This window comes from Mustela nigripes, chromosome 13 (assembly GCF_022355385.1).
Source record: "Mustela nigripes isolate SB6536 chromosome 13, MUSNIG.SB6536, whole genome shotgun sequence".
Lineage (NCBI taxonomy): Eukaryota > Metazoa > Chordata > Mammalia > Carnivora > Mustelidae > Mustela > Mustela nigripes.
The window spans coordinates 112,628,213-112,646,830 of record NC_081569.1 but is presented as its reverse complement, the minus strand read 5'-3'; the positions used below and the strand labels follow the sequence as shown (position 1 = coordinate 112,646,830).

General features: G+C 39.7%; 1 protein-coding gene across 2 annotated transcripts in view; it reads right to left on the bottom strand.

The window, feature by feature from the left end:
* The window catches only part of RAD51B (RAD51 paralog B), a 683,675-nt gene extending 665,370 nt beyond the window's left edge, over positions 1 to 18,305 (bottom strand). For both annotated transcript variants that reach the window (XM_059373463.1, XM_059373464.1), the window contains exons 1-4: positions 18,235 to 18,305; positions 14,918 to 15,049; positions 12,611 to 12,724; positions 4,942 to 5,058 (exon numbers count right to left, since the gene is read on the bottom strand). In XM_059373463.1, coding sequence (XP_059229446.1) covers positions 4,942 to 5,058; positions 12,611 to 12,724; positions 14,918 to 15,001 — 315 coding nt within the window. In that variant the 5' untranslated portion in view covers positions 15,002 to 15,049; positions 18,235 to 18,305. The remainder of the gene's footprint in view (positions 1 to 4,941; positions 5,059 to 12,610; positions 12,725 to 14,917; positions 15,050 to 18,234) is intronic.
* Positions 18,306 to 18,618: the final 313 nt, after the last annotated feature.

Genomic DNA, 18,618 nt, shown 5'->3' with positions numbered 1-18,618 from the left:
TTATCCACTCATTCCTAGTAATCTCCCAGAGAAACAAAAACCTATGTCCATACAAAGACCTATCCATGAATTCATAGCAGCATTATTCCTGCTGGATGAAAACTGGAAACAATCTAAGTGCCCATCAACTGAAGAATGGATAAACAAAATGTGCTGCAGCCATACAATGGGATACAAATCCTCAATTAAGAGGAACAAACTACTACTACAGGCTACAACACGGGTGAACCTCAAAAACATTGTACTATGTGAAAGAAACCAAACACAAAGACTACATATTAGATGATCCCACTTATATGAAATGTTTAGAAAAGGCAAATATATAGATAGAAGCAGAAAAACAGATGAGTGGGTACCCGAGGCTGAGGATGGAGGCAAGGATTACCTATAAATATGCATGAGGGAAATTTTTAAGGTGATGGAACTGTTCTAAACCTGGACTATGGTGATGACTTACTAGAAAATTACTTGAATTATCAATTAATAATCATTGAGGTTTTACAGTGGTTAAATTGTACCTTAATAAAACTGCTATTGAAATATCCAAATGATTTGTGAAAAAATTTTTCAAGCTCATTAGAAATCAGGAAAATGAAAACTGAGATCATAGATGCCAAAGATGGGCATAAGTTAAGAAATCTGATAATACCAAGGAATGAAGACATGGACCAAGAAGAATTCCTGAACATCACTGGTAGAAATTCAAACAGGTACAACCGCTCTGGAAAACAATCTGTCCTGATTCTGCAAAGCTGCATTATGCACATATCCTATAACCAGGAAATCACTCCAAGGTAGATACCCTAGACAGGATCCAGATAGTAAATATTTTTGGCTCTACAGACCATGAGATCTTTACCACAACTAACTCAACTCTGCCTTCTATCATATAAACAGCAGCAGACAAAACATAAACAAATCAGCATAGTTGTGTTATAACAAAACTTTGTTTACAAAAACAGACACCAAGCTAGATTTGATCATTGGGCAGAAATTTACCAATCCCTGTCCCAGCGAAATACCTGTACATGTGATGCAGGGACATGTACAATTTTCATAGAATTTGTTTATCTTAGCAGCAATCTAGAAACAACCCAAATGTTCACTCACAGGAAAAAAGATAAATAAATCGTGGCATATTTTCAAAATGGAATATGATACAGCAAGAAAAGGGAATTATACTCCTGTCAACTGAAACAACATGGTTAAATCTTAGACGACATTATTAAGTGAAAAAAAAAATAATTCACAGAAGAAATATGATATGAATTAATCACAGAAATGATTTAATAAAGCTCAAAACAAAGCAAAACTAAATAAATGTCATAGCACCTATTTAGGTCACAGACAGTAAAAGAAAACTAAAGGGGAAAAAATTTTAGGAATGGTAAAAATTCAGGACAAAAATTAGATCTCAGTGAAGGGTAAAAATAGGATCAGGGAGAAGCCCATGGTTAGTTTCAATGGTTCTGGTATTGTTCTGGTTCTTATTAAGTCATAGGGTCATAAGACTTCATAACTTACACATGCAGACTATATTTAATCTTATATATATAATATACATTAAAATTTTATAAATTTTAATAAAAGGTAAATAGAAATACTCCCTATAGTCAACTGAAAAAAAATCCCGAAACAACTGAAGAAGCTACCTCTACCTAAAACAGGAAGTACAGAACTGGCAGTCAGAGCATCTGTGCTCCAAGTCCACCAAGCAGATCATGACAAAACACCAACATGGCTGGTAACTAACACTTGGATTCAGAAAGAATTGACAAATGTCAAGTGAAAAAGTATTGAAAAGTATTCTAAAACTTAAACATTTTTTTAAATTAGTTGTTAGTTAATCTTAAGTTCAGTTTTTGTTATTTAAGTAACTTTGTAACTGTGGAACACTGCCATTACAAACTCACTTGAAGACGTCCCGCTAGAGTGCAAAAAGATTACATAAAGTAAGATTCTGGCACCATCTGGTGGCGGTACCCTGCAACAGCAGGGGGTTTTGTTTCTTTTAAAGATTCGCTCACTCATTTATCAACTATCTAATAGTCATCCTCTAAGCTAGCACACACACATTTTTAAACCTTTCTTAGAAGACAGGACATAAAATAAGGTATAGTATCTAAAACAGAATGCCCATTTTCAAAAAAAAAAAATCTACACTGGAATCCATGACTATGAGAAAGTCAGAGTTTGCTCTTGTTTGCTTAAAATATCTATGCCCCTAGAAGTCTCAGGCAAGAAGTTCTTCAGGAGTATCCTGGTAAGTGTGTGAGTTATCACAGTGGACCAGTAAGCATGCCAATGCAGCATGCGGGAAAGAACTGTGGTAGTTTCTAAATATCTTCAATCTCACTATGCAAAACAATATAGAGGTTCCTCAAAACAATTAAAAATAGATCTACATAGAACTCAGAAATTCCACTTCTGGATATATACCCAAAGGAAGTAAAAACTATTTCATCAAGATACCTGCATTCCAATGATTATCATAGTAGTATTCTCAATAGCCAAGATATGTTAACAACCTAAATGTCCATCACAGGTGAATGGATTTAAAAATGCAGCATTTTAAAAAAATGCAGCATTTAAGCAATGTCCACAAGAGCTAAATTATGGAAAGAAACTAGATGCCCATTGATAGATGAACAGATAAAAGAAGATGTGGTATAGATACACAATGGAATACTATGCAGCCATCAAAAAATGAAATCTTGGGGCACCTGGGTGGCTCAGTGGGTTAAAGCCTCTGCCTTCGGCTCAGGTCATGATCCCAGAGTCCTGGGATCGAGCCCCACATCGGGCTCTCTGCTCAGCAGGGAGCCTGCTTCCTTCTCTCTCTCTGCCTGCCTCTCTGCCTACCTGTGATTTCTGTCTGTCAAATAAATAAATAAAATCTTTTAAAAAAAAAAAATGAAATCTTGCCATTTGCAACAACGCGGCTGGAACTAGAGGGTATTATGCTAAGTGAAATAAGTCAATCAGAGAAAGACAATTATTATATGACCTCAGTGATATGAGGAATTTGAGAAACAAAACAGAGTATCATAGGTGAAGAGAGGGAAAAATGAAGATGAAACCAGAAAGGGAGACAAACCATAAGATACTCTTAATCTCAGGAAACAAACTGAAGGTTGTTGGAGGGGAGGGGGTTGGAGGGATGGGGCAGCTAAGTGATGGAAACTGGGGAAGGGTATGTGCTATGGTGAGTGCTGTGAACTATGTAATACTGACGATTCACAGACCTGTACCCCTGAAACAAATAACATTATTTGTAACATTAATAACATTAACATTATGTTAATAAAAATAATACTAATAAATGGGGCATATATACACAATGGAAAATTACTCAGCCATGAGGAAGATAACCTCCCATGAGCAACAACATGAACAGACCCTAAGCACATTACACTATGCAACGTAAGTCAGAGAAAGAAACGTACTATAGAGTATCAGTTACATGTGGAATCTAAAAAGTTAAATCTATAAAATTAAAAAGGTGGTTAAAAAGGCGTGGGGTGGGGAGATAAGAGTGATGGTGTTTGGGGCACCCAGGTGGCTCAGTTGGTTAAGCAACTGACTCTTGATCTCAGCTCAAATCATGATCTCAGGGTCTTGGAGACTGAGCCATGCATCAGGGTCCACCCTCAGCATGGCCTCTACTTGAGATTCTTTCCCTCTGCCCCTCATCTCCCTCCCATCTCACCTGTGCCCTCTCTCTTGTTCTAAAATAAATAAATTTTTTTTTTAAAGTGATGGTGTTTAACAGTACAAACTTGTAATGAAAAGTAAATAAGCCATAGAGCTCTAATGCAGTCTAATGAATATAGACAGTAATATTGTACTATAATTATGTGGTAAATATTGCTACAACAGCAATCATATTACAATATACACATGTATTAAAGTAACATCTGTTGAGTGTCCAACTCTTGATTTTTGGCTCAGGCATGATCTCAGGGCTGTGAGATCAAGCCCCACATGGATCCTGCTTGAGATTCTCTCTCCTCTTCTCCCTCTGCCCCTCCCCCCTTCTCCTCTCTAAAAAAAAAAAAGAAAGGAATGTCCTTGAATTCTTGATAATTCTTTCAAAAAGTAAAGCCAATTTTCTCTTTCCTTGAATGTGATCTGTACTTAATGACATGCTTTTTAAGAAGACAATGTGGCAGAAGTTGATGGTGTGTAACTTCCACAACTAAATCATCAAAGGCTTTGCCACTTCCATCTTGCCTTCTTTTGGATTACTCACCCAGGGGGAAGTCTACCACCATGTCCTGAGGAACTCAAGCAGCCTGTGGAGAGCCTACTCAGAGAGGAACTGTGACCGCCTACCAAGAACCAGCATCAACATCCCAGTTACATGAGTGAGCCCTCTTGGAAATATCCTCCAGCCCCACACGCCTTCAAGACACTGAATCCTTCACGGACAACTCTGAGCTAAGCCACTCCCAAAGAAACAGAAATAGTAAGTATCCAATTGTCGTTTTAAGTCACTCCATTTTGAAGTAATTTGTTGTGCAACAACACAAAACTAACACAGCCTATCACATCCTAGAACCAAATTTTATCTACAACAGAAACTAAAAATAGCTCACTTCAGTTTAATACCATGATTTGCCCACATGTTAATAAAATTTCAAATTTTCCTTCCTCATACACTAAGTACTGTTCCTTTTTTAATTCCCCCAAATCGCTTCATGCTATTCCATAATATTCATCAGTTTCTAAGTTAATTTTAAGAAACAGCAACCAAAGCAGACTTCATGGTCAGGAAGGACTGTTCTGAATAACTTTATTTTTTGAAAAGCAACTATACTAGGTCCTGAGTGGAGAACCATGCCCTTGAGGTATGAAATAATCTATGTTTCTCAACTCAACTTTTTCCCCTGGCTCTGAAGGTTACAGGCCAGTGGGAGATTTGGAAAGTTTCTCCTTTACCTCTGTGAGGGATCCACAAGCCACACCACCATGCAGGGCTTCATCCAATGCAGAAAGGGTTGTGGCTAAGAACGCTGGGGAGAGAGAAGCAGACGTCTGCATCTTCATCCCATAAGCCTGAACAAGAAAAAGAAGATGTTCTTTTCAATCTCCATTTCTATTAAAAACCAGAAACCCACTCCAAACCTCAGTTTCTAGCAGCTGGAATCCCAATCCATCTCTCTTTTCCTCAAACATTTATTTGTTAAATGAATATTTAGTCCATGCCAGAGACTATGCCAGAATATGGGGATATGACAGGAGACAGAGGCCCTGCCCTCACAGTACCTATGGTCACCCAGCAGTTGAAATTAGGACTGGAAACCAGGCAATTACAATACAGTTATCAGAGACACCATGACAGGGAAAGTGGACTCACAGAGACAGTATATACCTCATCTATGAATTCTGTGATCCAGGAAGAGTTCAGGAGGAGCTGGATGTCTGAGCTATAATGTGAAATAGCTGTTAAGCAAAGGAAATACACATATTCCTGCCAAAGAGACAGAACACATACAGAAAGGGAGAAAATGGAAACTAATTAAAAACTACAAAAAATAAAAAGTGAGAATGGTTGAAAGATGGAGTGTGGTCACAGTGGGGCCAATGATGGGGCTGGAGAAATAAGCAGGGGCCAAATCACGAAAGAGCCTTGTTGAAGTCTGGGGTCAATGTGGAGAGTAAGAAGGAATGGCATGCTCAAGTTATCTTTTCAAACCAAGGTTGGTCTGTGAAGAATAGATTGAAGGTAGCTATGGTAGCCTGAGAAATGGACCCCCAAGAAATGTCTGCATCAAATCCTTGGAACCTGTGAATGTTACCTTCTTCTGAAAAGGGGCCTTTAAAATGTGATTAATGTGATTACATACCTAGCAATGTTTAAGAACGCTTACCTCTATAATTTCTAACATTAAAAATTACTATTTTATTAAATTGCCCAAATAAACTGAGATCAAGCCATAGAACATTAACTATTCCTTCCTTCCTTCCTTCCTTCATTTTCAACAAATACTGAGTACTTAATGCATGCCATATACTATGATAAACTCTGAGAACAGAAACAGAGACAGTTTCTAACCACTTCCAGTTTACAACTTAATAAATCTATATATCAAATTCAAGGTCCTTCTGCTTCTGTGAAGAAGTAGGAAAACTAGCATATTAATATTTGTAAGCCACAAATGTCCCCACTTCTCTCCAATCTCACCTATTAAATTCTTAGATCATTTAAACCATAGATTATCACATTTTTCTAAGGCTATACTCAGGTAAATAAAAGAAAAGAAAAACTACAGAAAAAGTCATCTGGTATGCATCTGATTTAGAAATGCCTGAATATTATCTACAATATATCATCAGGCTATTGCCTGGTAGATAGGCTTGGAGACATTTTATCAAACATATAAAGGCTGCCCAATCTGTCAACATTAAAGTACTTCCTTGCCACTATAAGAGCACTAATCACTAGAATAATAGAATTAGGAGCGCCTGGGTGGCTCAGTGGGTTAAGCCGCTGCCTTCAGCTCGGGTCATGATCTCAGGGTCCTGGGATCGAGCCCCGTATCGGGCTCTCTGCTCAGCAGGGAGCCTGCTTCCCTCCCTCTCTCTCTCTCTGCCTGCCTCTCTGTCTACTTGTGATCTCTCTCTGTCAAATAAATAAATAAAATATTTTTAAAAAAAAAGAATAATAGAATTAGTGACACATATAAAAAAGACTAAAATGAAGGAACAGGATAAGATATGATAGTATGTATACAATATCAGAAATGATGGTATGTATATAAATGAAACAAAAAGGAGTATTTTGGTATGCCACTCAACCAGTTTTTCTTCTATGGTGGTGGCTGCTGCTTCTCAGACGCATCATTATTTAATCTGATTTTAAAGTGTTGGCTTCACTCAGGACTTGGTCTTGGATATGCTTATCTCATTGTCTTATTTACACTAATGACTCCCAAACGCATACTGCTACAACAGTATGTATGCGTTGTATAGCAGATCCATGTATTGAACTGCCTGCTTCGTATCTCCACTCAATGTTTCATAAGCCCCTTACATTCAGCAAGTACCAAATTAAATGCATGATCTGCCTCCATCAAGTCTGATCCTTTTTCCAGCATTCCTTATCCCAGGAAGTGGCACTACCCAGTTTCCCAAAGCAAAAAATCAAGGACTCATCTGTCACTTTCCTGTATTTCACCACCACCCACTGGCAAACAATCACCAATGCTACTCATTCTGCCTCCTAAATATCTCTCAGAACAACTCACATAATGCCATCTGCACTGACACCACACGAAAAACGCTTGTCACAACCACTTTCTGTCTGGAATATAGGAGTAGATACCTAAGTGGTCTTCACCAATATTTTCCTGCTCCTTTCCAATCACTTATCTGTGTTCAAGACTGAGTTGTGGGGGGTTTTTTCTCATTAAATTTTTGTCTTAATGGGTCTCAAAATTCTATAACAGATTTTTGGTCACATTTTCATTAAAAAGTACTGATTTTTAAAAATTAATAACTTAAAACAGCCTCACACAAAAAAAAACACATATGGTCCACAAAACATTCTCCTTTCCTTCTGAAGGTTTTATGATGCACTGTTATCAATAACTAGTCTTTTACTATTAATTGGCCAATTGACACAAACAGTTTCGAGACCATTCTTCCACCACTGATTAAGACTGGACTGGCAGGTACTAGGGATAATACTCATTTAGCCTTCTGAGCTTTCTGGGCAGACTTGGTGACCTTGTCAGCTCCAGCTGCCTTCTTGACCACTGCTCTGATTACACCCATAGCAACCGTCTGTCTTACATCACCAATAGTAAAATGGTCCAGAGGAGGATGACGAAGTTCTTAACACGAACAGGCTTGCCAGGAACCATATCAACGATGGCAGCATCACCAGATTTCAAGAACTTGGAACCATCTTCCAGCTTTTTTCCATAATGAGCAAAGGTGACCACCATTCCAGGTTTAAGAACACCAGTCTCTACTCGGCCCACAAGGACAATACCAATACCACCAATTTTATAGATATCCTGGAGAGGCAAACACAAGGGCTTGTGGTTCCAGAAATGCAATCCAGAGCTTCAGGCAATGTGGTTCCACTGGCACTCCCATCTTTTTTTTTTTTTTTTTAGTTCAATTTCTTTTTTTTTTTTTAATTTTTTATTTTTTTATAAACATATACTGTGTTTTTATCCCCAGGAGTACAAGTCTATGAATTGCCAGGTTTACACACTTCACAGCACTCACCATAGCACATACCCTCCCCAATGTCCATAACCCCATCCCCCTCTCCCAAGCCCCCCTCCCCCCAGTGACCCTCAGTTTGTTTTGTGAGATTAAGAGTCACTTATGGTTTGTCTCCCTCCTGGTCCCATCTTGTTTCATTTATTCTTCTCCTACCCCCCAACCCCCCACGTTGCATCTCAAATTCCTCATATCAGGGAGATCATATGACAGTTGTCTTTCTCCGATTGACTTATTTCACTAAGCATGATACCCTCTAGTTCTATCCACGTCGTCGCAAATGGCAAGATTTCATTTCTTTTGATGGCTGCATAGTATTCATATATATATATATGAATACTATATATATTCATATATATATATATACATATGTATATATATATATATATTCACACACCACATCTTCTTTATCCATTCATCTGTTGATGGATATCTAGGTTCTTTACATAGTTTGGCTATTGCAGACATTGCTGCTATAAACATTCGGGTGCACATGCCCCTTCGGATCACTGTGTTTGTATCTTTAGGGTAAATACCCAGTAATGCAATTGCTGGATCATAGGGTAGTTCTATTTTCAACTTTTTGAGGAACTTCCATGCTGTTTTCCAGAGTGATTGCACCAACAGTGCATTCCCACCAACAGTGTAGGAAGGTTCCCCTTTCTCTGCATCCTTGCCAGCATCTGTCATTTCCTGACTTGTTAATTTTAGCCATTTTGACTGGTATGAGGTGGTTATCTCATTGTGGTTTTGATTTGTATTTCCCTGATGCCGAGTGATGTGGGGCACTTTTTCATGTGTCTGTTGGCCATCTGGATGTCTTCTTTGCAGAAATGTCTGTTCATGTCTTCTGCCCATTTCTTGATTGGATTACTTGTTCTTTGGATGTTGAGTTTGCTAAGTTCTTTATAGATTTTGGACACTAGCCCTTTATCTGATATGTCATTTGCAAATATCTTCTCCTATTCTGTCAGTTATCTTTTGGTTTTGTTAACTGTTTCCTTTGCTGTGCAAAAGCTTTTGATCTTGATGAAATCCCAATAGTTCATTTTTGCCCTTGCTTCCCTTGCCTTTGGCAATGTTCCTAGGAAGACGTTGCTGTGGCTGAGGTCGTAGAGGTTGATGCCTGTGTTCTCCTCAAGGATTTTTTTTTAAGATTTTATTTATTTATTTGACAGAGAGAGATTACAAGTAGGCAGAGAGGCAGGTAGAGAGAGAGAGGAGGAAGCAGGCTCCCTGCTGAGCAGAGAGCCCGATGCGGGACTCGATCCCAGGACCCTGAGATCATGACCTGAGCCGAAGGCAGCGGCTTAACCCACTGAGCCACCCAGGCGCCCTCCTCAAGGATTTTGATGGATTCTTTTCTCACATTGAGGTTCTTCATCCATTTTGAGTCTATTTTCGTGTGTGGTGTAAGGAAATGGTCCAATTTCATTTTTCTGCATGGCATTCCCATCTTTAGGGTGAACTTCCATCCTTTGAACCGAGACATGTCGGCACTTGGCTCCAGCATATTGTTACCATTCCAACAAGAAATAGCCACAAATGCTACTATGTCGGGGTTGTAGCCAATTTTCTTAATGTAGGTGCTGACTTCCCCAACGATTTCCTCATATCTCTTCTGGCTGTAGCATGGCTTAGTGGAATCCATTTTGTTAACCAATAATTAGCTGTTTTACACCCAGTGTGTAAGCTAGAAGGGCTTGTTCTTGGATCTGCCCACTCTTGGAAACACCTGCTTCAAATTCACCAACAACCGGGCGCCTGGGTGGCTCAGTTGGTTGATCAACTGTCTTCAACTCAGGTCATGATTCTGGAGTCCTGGGATTGAGTACTGCATCGGGCTCCCCGCTCAGCAGGGGATCTGCTTCTCCCTCTCTAACCTTCCCCCTCTCACACTCACTCTCTCTCATTCTCTCTCTCTCAAATAAATAAATAAAATCTTCTAAAAAAAATTTACCAACAGTAGCAGCAACAATCAGGACAGCACAGTCAGCCTGAGATGTGCAGGAATCTTGTTTTTTTATAAAGTCTCTGTGTAAGACTGAGCTTTTAAAAACACAGATCATACCCTTTTAGGACTTTTTATTGCTCTCAGAATAAAGTTCAAAATCCTTTACATGTCTGCAGGCCCCATGATCTGACTGCTGCTTGCTTCTCTGACTTCATCTCTGAGGTCAATCTGCTCCTCGCCGCTTTGTTCATCACATCAGCCTGATGTTACTGCCGGGAAGTGCCATCCTCCCTCTCTCACAGGGCCTTTACACATCCTGGTCCCCCGGCCTACAGACTCCTCCATGCTCACCTTCTTCCTGACTTTGCCTATCTCTCCCCTATCCGTCATCCTTCAGGTTTTAGCTAAAGTGTCACTTCCTAGTGCGAGCCCTTCCTAACCCTGGAACTAAGTAACGAACCCTGTTAATAAGTTTCAGAGTTTTTCATACTTTTCCTTGGTAGGACTTATCATTACTACAAATAACTGTTTATGTACTTATATGTGTAATGTCTGACTTCTCCCACTGTATGCTGCATGAGGGCAGAATGTTACCACGTTCACTACAAGATCCCCAGGACCTAACAAGAGTACCTGCTACATGGCTGGCCCTCAATAAATATCAGTTAAAGGAATATATCAATGAACAAAAATATATTCCCTAGAAAAATGTACTGAAGCTAAGCCAATGTTTACAGCAAGACTCAAATCTAGAGACTGCTACAGAAGTGAACATACAACAAAGGAGAAAAACGGTTTCTAGAGAAGGCATCTGGAATGGTACTGATACCTTGGCTGAAATGGTAGCAGAAGTGGAGACGAAAGGTGAATTTCCTGCCCATGCTCTCTTTAATTCTCTAACTAGAAATACGCCATATATGTTGACCAAACAGAATGACACATGCCAAACTGAAACACTTTCTTGGTGCTTTACGAGCTTCAAAATAGTAACAAGTTAATTGAACCTAGTCATAGCATCATCACTTACTATTTTAGCTCTCCTCCTTCTCCCATAAAACAAAGTGAGCTGTTCAAGGCTTGGAGGTCAATGACAAAGCTAAGAAAGTGCCAATACCTGTCTCCAATTCTAATTCTTCTGACTACTCTGCCTATGAGGTATTTTCTTAGATCACAAGATAAATCCGAACAAAAGAAAATACTTCATCTATTCATTAATTTCACGAATTTCAAATGACACTACCATCCCTTCCTTCGTACTTCATAGAATTGAACTCCACTTTTTTGCTCAGTGGTCAACAAATTTCAATATAAGATGCAAGGTAAGGAATCTATAATTCACCTAAATAAATACATTTATAAAGCACTAAGCAGACTTCCAGGCACTCTTATTCTGGGAAAACAAGATCTTTTCTACCATGCACTAAATCTACATGTTGAAAAACTGAAGTTATGAGACAGAAAGTATAAAATAATTGTACCACTTGACAAGGATTTGTTATAAAAGACTTTAACTCTTCTCAAGGGTGAGCGAAGTTTTTGGGTGTCTAAGTGGCTCAGTTGGTTAAGCAGCTGCCTTCAACTCAGGTCATGATCTCAGAGTCCTGGGATCGAGCCCCACTCAGGCTCTGTATTCCACAATGAGTCTGCTTCTGCCTCTCCCTCTGTCCTTCTCCCCAGCTCATGCTTGTTCTCCCTCTCTCTCTGTCTCTTCTCTCTCTCTCTCTCTCAAATAAATAAAATCTTTAAAAAAAAAAAAAAGAGTGAGCAAAGTTTTTAAGTATTATCTAATCAATAAGCAAGTAGAAACCCCATATGTGTACTTTATGATGTAGAGTGATGATTATAAAAGTTAGTATTTACAGAGATAGGAACATTCGAAAATTAGGAGCACATTATAGTTTAACATGAGGTCCACAAATTCTACCCAAACAAAAGACACAGATGTCTTTTTGAAATATCACTATTAGCTACAGGGGGGAAAAAAACTTCCTGTTGCTTCCTCGTTCCCATAATTAGGAACTGTCTCCCATGAGTTTATATACTACATAAATTTTTCACATATTCTCATTAAAGGACTAACTTAATGGTGTGAGTCAATATTTTTGAGGTGTTCATCTCTATTTTTACATTTGCCTGATCCCAAATAGAATTGTATTTTTTTTTAAGATTTATTTATTTGAGAGAGGCAGATGGAGTGAGAAGCTCAAGCAGACTCCACACTGAGAGTGGAGCCCAACACAGTGGCTCAGTCTCATGACCCTGAGCTCATGACCTGAGCCAAAACCAAGAGCTGGTTGCTTAACCAACTGTGTCCCCCAGGCAGTCCCCAAAAAATATTTCCAATGAGATTAAGAATCGTCTCAAAAATCATAACCAAATCATAAAAAAATACAAATATATATATATATATATATATACCGTTTGCATCTGTGGGGCACAGGCCCTGCTGACCATATATAGAAGTTCATGGACACCTCTATAACTAAGGCCGGTCATCTTCATAAGCTCCAGTGGGGAAAGACATAAAAAGTCCTAAAGAGACATAAAATGACTATTAAAACATGTATGTGCAACAAAGATACTGGAATTAAAAAGAAACTTTTAATGGACACTATCTACGTATAGATAAAGCATAATTTGTTGTAGATCACAGATTTATATGTTTCTTATAGTATTGCCCCCTATATACCTTAACTGAAAGATATGATGCCATAAACTTACCTTCTCATCCTCCAATTTAGCTAGCATATATCAGAGGACACATCAAGTGACATCACATAGCAGCAGCCTCCAACCCAGGTATATAAGAACACTGCCCTGTGCTGGAGTTTGGGCACAGACACCAGAAAGTGCAGGTTGAAACAGATTTCTTACTAAGCTATGAGATCCTTCAGAGGAAGTATTTAATCATTGAGACGATAAAACTGACTATGGAATGAAATATTAAGTCTCATACTTTTAAGAGTGTTTTCAAGTATGAACATGAGGATAATTAAATATATAAGAGGAACCAAAAACACCATTAACACACAAAGCAATTTTTTTTAAATTGTAGCATACTCTGAAAATCTGTCTTTTTTTTTTTTTTAAAGATTTTATTTATTTATTTTACAGAGAGAAATCACAAGTAGATGGAGAGGCAGGCAGAGAGAGAGAGAGAGAGGGAAGCAGGCTCCCCGCCGAGCAGAGAGCCCGATGCGGGGCTCGATCCCAGGACCCCGAGATCATGACCCGAGCCGAAGGCAGCGGCTTAACCCAATGAGCCACCCAGGCGCCCCTGAAAATCTGTCTTATTAAGAATTAAATCTTAGGGCGCCTGGGTGGCTCAGTGGGTTAGGCCGCTGCCTTCGGCTCGGGTCATGATCTCAGGATCCTGGGATCGAGTCCCGTATCGGGCTCTCTGCTCGGCAGGGAGCCTGCTTCCCTCTCTCTCTCTCTGCCTGCCTCTCTGCCTACTGTGATCTCGCTCTGTCAAATAAATAAATAAAATCTTAAAAAAAAAAAAAAAAGAATTAAATCTTAACATAAAACCTTATTTAACCCAAGAGGGATCTGCTTCACTATTGTGCTTAAAAATGCAACATCTGGGGTGCCTGAGTGGCTCAGTGGGTTAAGTCTCTGCCTTCAGCTCCAGTCACGATCTCGGGGTCCTGGGATCAAGCCCTGCATCGGGCTCTCTGCTCAGCGGGGAGCCTGCTTCCCCCTCTTTCTCTTTCTGCCTACTTGTGATCTCTCTCTCTCTCTGTTAAATAATAAATAAAATCTTTATTTAAAAAATGCAACATCTGCTCTATCCATTTCTCTCATTCAGTGATAGGAAAATTATCCTCTTGCTTGCAAGAGATATTATCCATTTTTAATACCATCTCCTCATCTAAGTCCTATTTATTACGTCACTGCAAAGTTTCTCTCAAGTGGATGAAACTTCTCTAGAATCCCAAATAAATGGCATGAGTATACTTAACAGTATGCTATAAGCATTCTCCCCTGACCCAAAATGAATACATAGTGGAATCTGGATAAATGAAATCACATTTGAAAATACAATGTGGGGCGCCTGGGTGGCTCAGTGGGTTAAGCCGCTGCCTTCGGCTCGGGTCATGATCTCGGGGTCCTGGGATCGAGCCCCGCATCGGGCTCTCTGCTCAGCAGGGAGCCTGCTTCCTCCTCTCTCTCTGCCTGCCTCTCTGCATGCTTGTGGTCTCTGCCTGTAAAATAAATAAATAAAATCTTAAAAAAAAAAAAATACAATGTTAGTGGCCTTTTACTTTATATTATTATTTTTTTAAGATTTTATTTATTTATTTGACAGAGAGAGACACAGCATGATGTAGAGTGATGATTATACAAGTTAGTATTACAGAGACAGGAACATTCTAAAATTAGGAGCATATTATAATTTAACCATGAGAGGGAACACAAGCAAAGGGAGTGTGAGAGGGAGAAGTAGGCTCCCCGCGGAGCAGGGAGCCCAATGTGGGCCTCAATCCCAGGACCCTGGGATCATGACCTGAGTCGAAGGCAGACGCCCAACATCTGAGCCACCCAGGCATCCCATAGCCTGTTATTTTAAAATTAGCCTCTGGAGAAGCACTGTCATTTATCTTTTTTTAAAAAAAAAAAGTTAGATTTTCATATTTCAGGCTTATTTTGGAGTTATTAACATATATCTATAATTAATTTGTACTTAAAGTTTCTCCAAGAGAAAAAGTACATAAATTTTACCTGACAGGTAACAATCTGATATCTATTCAGACGGTCACACAGCTCTTGTGGTAATCCCACTCGTCTGAGTTTCTTGCTACCCATGCCTAAGGACCTGATGCAGATGCAGCAGGAAAAGGACCCTGAAAAGAACTGGAAAAGGGCATAATCAATATTAAATAGTCCATCCAAAACACACTACAAAATAAAAAACTCTTCAAGCTTTTCCAGATGCAAAATGAAATGTATAGTACTTAAAATATTACTGATAAAATAAAGAACGGCTACAGAATCTTTCTAAAGGTCTACCAAACATCCACACAGAGAAACACAACAACATTAAAATGTGTATCTCACACAATTCTTTGGTATTTCTTACATTAATATAAGGACACCACTTCTCATTTGTATAGCATCTTAAGATTTTCAGTGCATTTATAAATTTTATTTGGATACGTAATTAATCCTCAAGGAGTATTTCCAAGCACTCCTTAGAAAGCCTTTACTTTCACTGCACTGTAACAACAATAAATTTACTGTACACCTACTAGGTACCAGATACTGTTCCAGAGCTTTACATAAACTATCACGTTTAATCTTCTCAACAGCCCTATAAGAAAGTCTGATTAATTATCCAGTTTTTACATACAAGAACATCAAAGATTAGAAATGTTAGCTATTCCATTGTCATCAGAAAAAGTTAATGGTGGGTCCAAAATTTCAACTCAGGAAGTCTGACTCTAAGATGACTCTAACCCATCTTAACCATTTCACCCTACTACAAGCCCATAATCATATTTAACTTCTTTTTCTACGAGGCAGAGCGAACCTCTGATTCAAATGAGGTTTTATTATTTTAGGTCTTATTTACAAACTGAAATTGTCTTTATTGTATGAGCTGCTCACATTCTCACAGGCAATTAAATTTCACTCTTGTTGTTGAATCTCACTGGGGCTAAAAGAGACTCATGAAATATTTGCCTTCAGAGAACTAGAACACAATCACTGTGATTGCTTTCATAATGCATACAAAGGAGAGGCTGTGTTATCTCACTGAGATGGCAAGATGTCCTTTGAGTAGAGAAGAAAGAGAAACTCTTCATCGTGCCAGGCAATAAAGCAATATAGTTATCAGAAAAGGAGTAACAGTCTGGAACAAAATCACATAGTACTGATAATGTAGATACCAGTTTATTTCCAGTATCATGGCCCAAATTTCTACAAAACATCTAAATCCTCTGAATCAAATGAACTCTCTCCCTCCCTTTCTCGCCCTCTTCTTCCTTTCTCTCTCTCTCTCTCTCTCTCTCTCTCTCACACACACACACACACCTCCCAAACACAAAATACATTCCTCTCATTCTCCAGTGGGAGTTTGTCAGTATTGAGTTGTTTCCCAAATAGTTTATCAAGTGATATCTGCTGTATCATTTCCTAGTGTCTTTACAGATCAGATAGTTCTGGGCAATAACACCATTTAAACCGATAAATTCAATCAAAAAGGAGAACCCAAACTTCCTGGCCTTTTACAATAACCAACTCTGCTATCTCAGTCTCATAAGGGCCACTCCCATCATCATATCCATATGGCCTCCGGTTAGTCCTTGACTATCAAAAAAAAAAAAAAAAAAATCCATTCATTTGCTCCTTCCACAGATACTTCTTAATCACACACTCTGTGAGTCCTGGGGTACAAGAATCATCTAAGCATATTCCCTACCCTTTGGGAACACGCGGTAAAAGATGAAGAGATGTATACACAAATAATTATAGTCGTGCAGTAAGTATTGTCATTGATTTTTAAATGTGCTATGGAAGCTGACAGAAGAAGCACCAAACTGGTCTGCAAGGGTCAGGTCAGTACCACCCTCCTGCCAGAGGTAGCTACTTGAAAATTTGCTCCAACCCTGTCACTGTCCACCTTTAAAACTACCCATGAGGGGCGACTGGGTGGCTCAGTGGGTTGAAGCCTCTGCCTTCGGCTCAGGTCATGATCCCAGGGTTCTGGGATCAAGTCCCACACCCCGCTCTCTGCTCAGCAGGAAACCTGCTTTCTCCTCTCTCTCTCTGCCTGCCTCTCAGCCTACTTGTGATCTCTGTCTGTCAAATAAATAAATAAAATATTAAAAAAAAAAAAAAAAACTACCCATGAGACCATTAGACCCTGGGATAAATTCCACACTTCTTAAGATCGCATAAAGACCCTTCATCAACTGGTCTCTCACTTCCCTCTCATTCATGTATCTGATTGCAAGGCCCAGATCCCCGCTTTCCTGGCAGCTACTTCATCTCCTGGTGTCTGTGCTTCCTCATCTGTAAAACAAAGGTAATTCGAATATCTATCTCATAAGAATGTAGTGGAAGGTTAAGGGATTTGGTGCCTGACACACAGAGCTATCAATCCAGGCAGCAAAACATCATTTGTCGCCTCACTTATCGGCTTTCCAGCCACGAGAGATTGGTACGTTGCACAAAAGTCAGTTAGCCCTGACTCCTTGTCTTTCCTCCACAAAGCCTGCCCCCAACTCACTCTCTTCCTCTCCAATGTCTCATATTTTGTACATATTTGTTGGATAATCCTATTAACGTATTATTACAGCTTGCGTGCTTGTTTCTTCCACCAGAGACTTAAATTCCTGCTCTGTGTACGTGCGTTGCCTGCACCTGTGAACAGGAGTGAGGGAAGCAATTCCATCCTGAAGGCTGAAACCCTCCCTCCCAAAAAAGTAAAAATCCTCACGTAAGATGGTCAATGAAAACTGTTACGTAACGATAATAGATCATATTTATTGAGCCCTTATTACGTGCCAAGTACTGTTCCAAGAGCTTCGGTCTGATGTTTTCCCTCACTTTTCAGACTAAGGATACTGAGGTATTGAGTTGAAAAATTTGTGTATAGTCTATCGGCGGGCAAATGGTTGAGTCCGCATTCCAAACCAGAGATCGAACTCCTCGCTTTTAACTACGTCTTCTTCAACACCACCAGAAGGCGAGCAGACCCTAAACTTCGCTTAATGATGGACTCCCCTGCCGAGACCCCAAACAGCATAAAGAGGCGAAAATGTCACCCGAATTCCCTAAAAATAACTTTTGCCAACAAGGAGCAGTTTCCCAGCATCTCCCACAAAAGAAAGCCAGAAGCCCCCAGATCAGCGGCGGGGTTCCTGTTAAGATACCTATAGGCCTAGGGGGAGTGTACTGGATCAAAGAGAGATTCACCCCTACCCCGAAATCAGCAACACAGAGAGGGGCCCAGAGAAGGAGAAGAAAATATTGAGCGCACCCCATTTCCCCACAAACCCCCCCCCCCCCCCGCCCCGCATGAAACTTTCCAGTACCGGGTCTGTAGCATCCAACTTTCAAAGTTTCCCCCACCCCTCACAGTTCCCCGCGGAAAGCGCCGCAAAGCAACAACGCAAATGCTGACTGGGTCATCGCTCTGGCGAAATATCCAATCAGAGGTAGGAAGAGAGCCCCAGGTTGGCTCCCCTGCTTTCTGGGAATTGTAGTTCTCACGACAATCAGTTACTGAGTTCCAGTCAGTTTCTCGTTACAGTGGTTATCAACCTTGCTTGGAATTGTCTATTTTCTTTGTTTTGTCACTACATTTATAAAATGTGTAATGGACCAGAGAGACATGTTAGTTTTCAAGGAAAAAGAACCCATCTATCCTAGAAGAGGTTTTGAAAAAGAGCTTGGGTTTGTTTGGGTTTGCTTTTTTC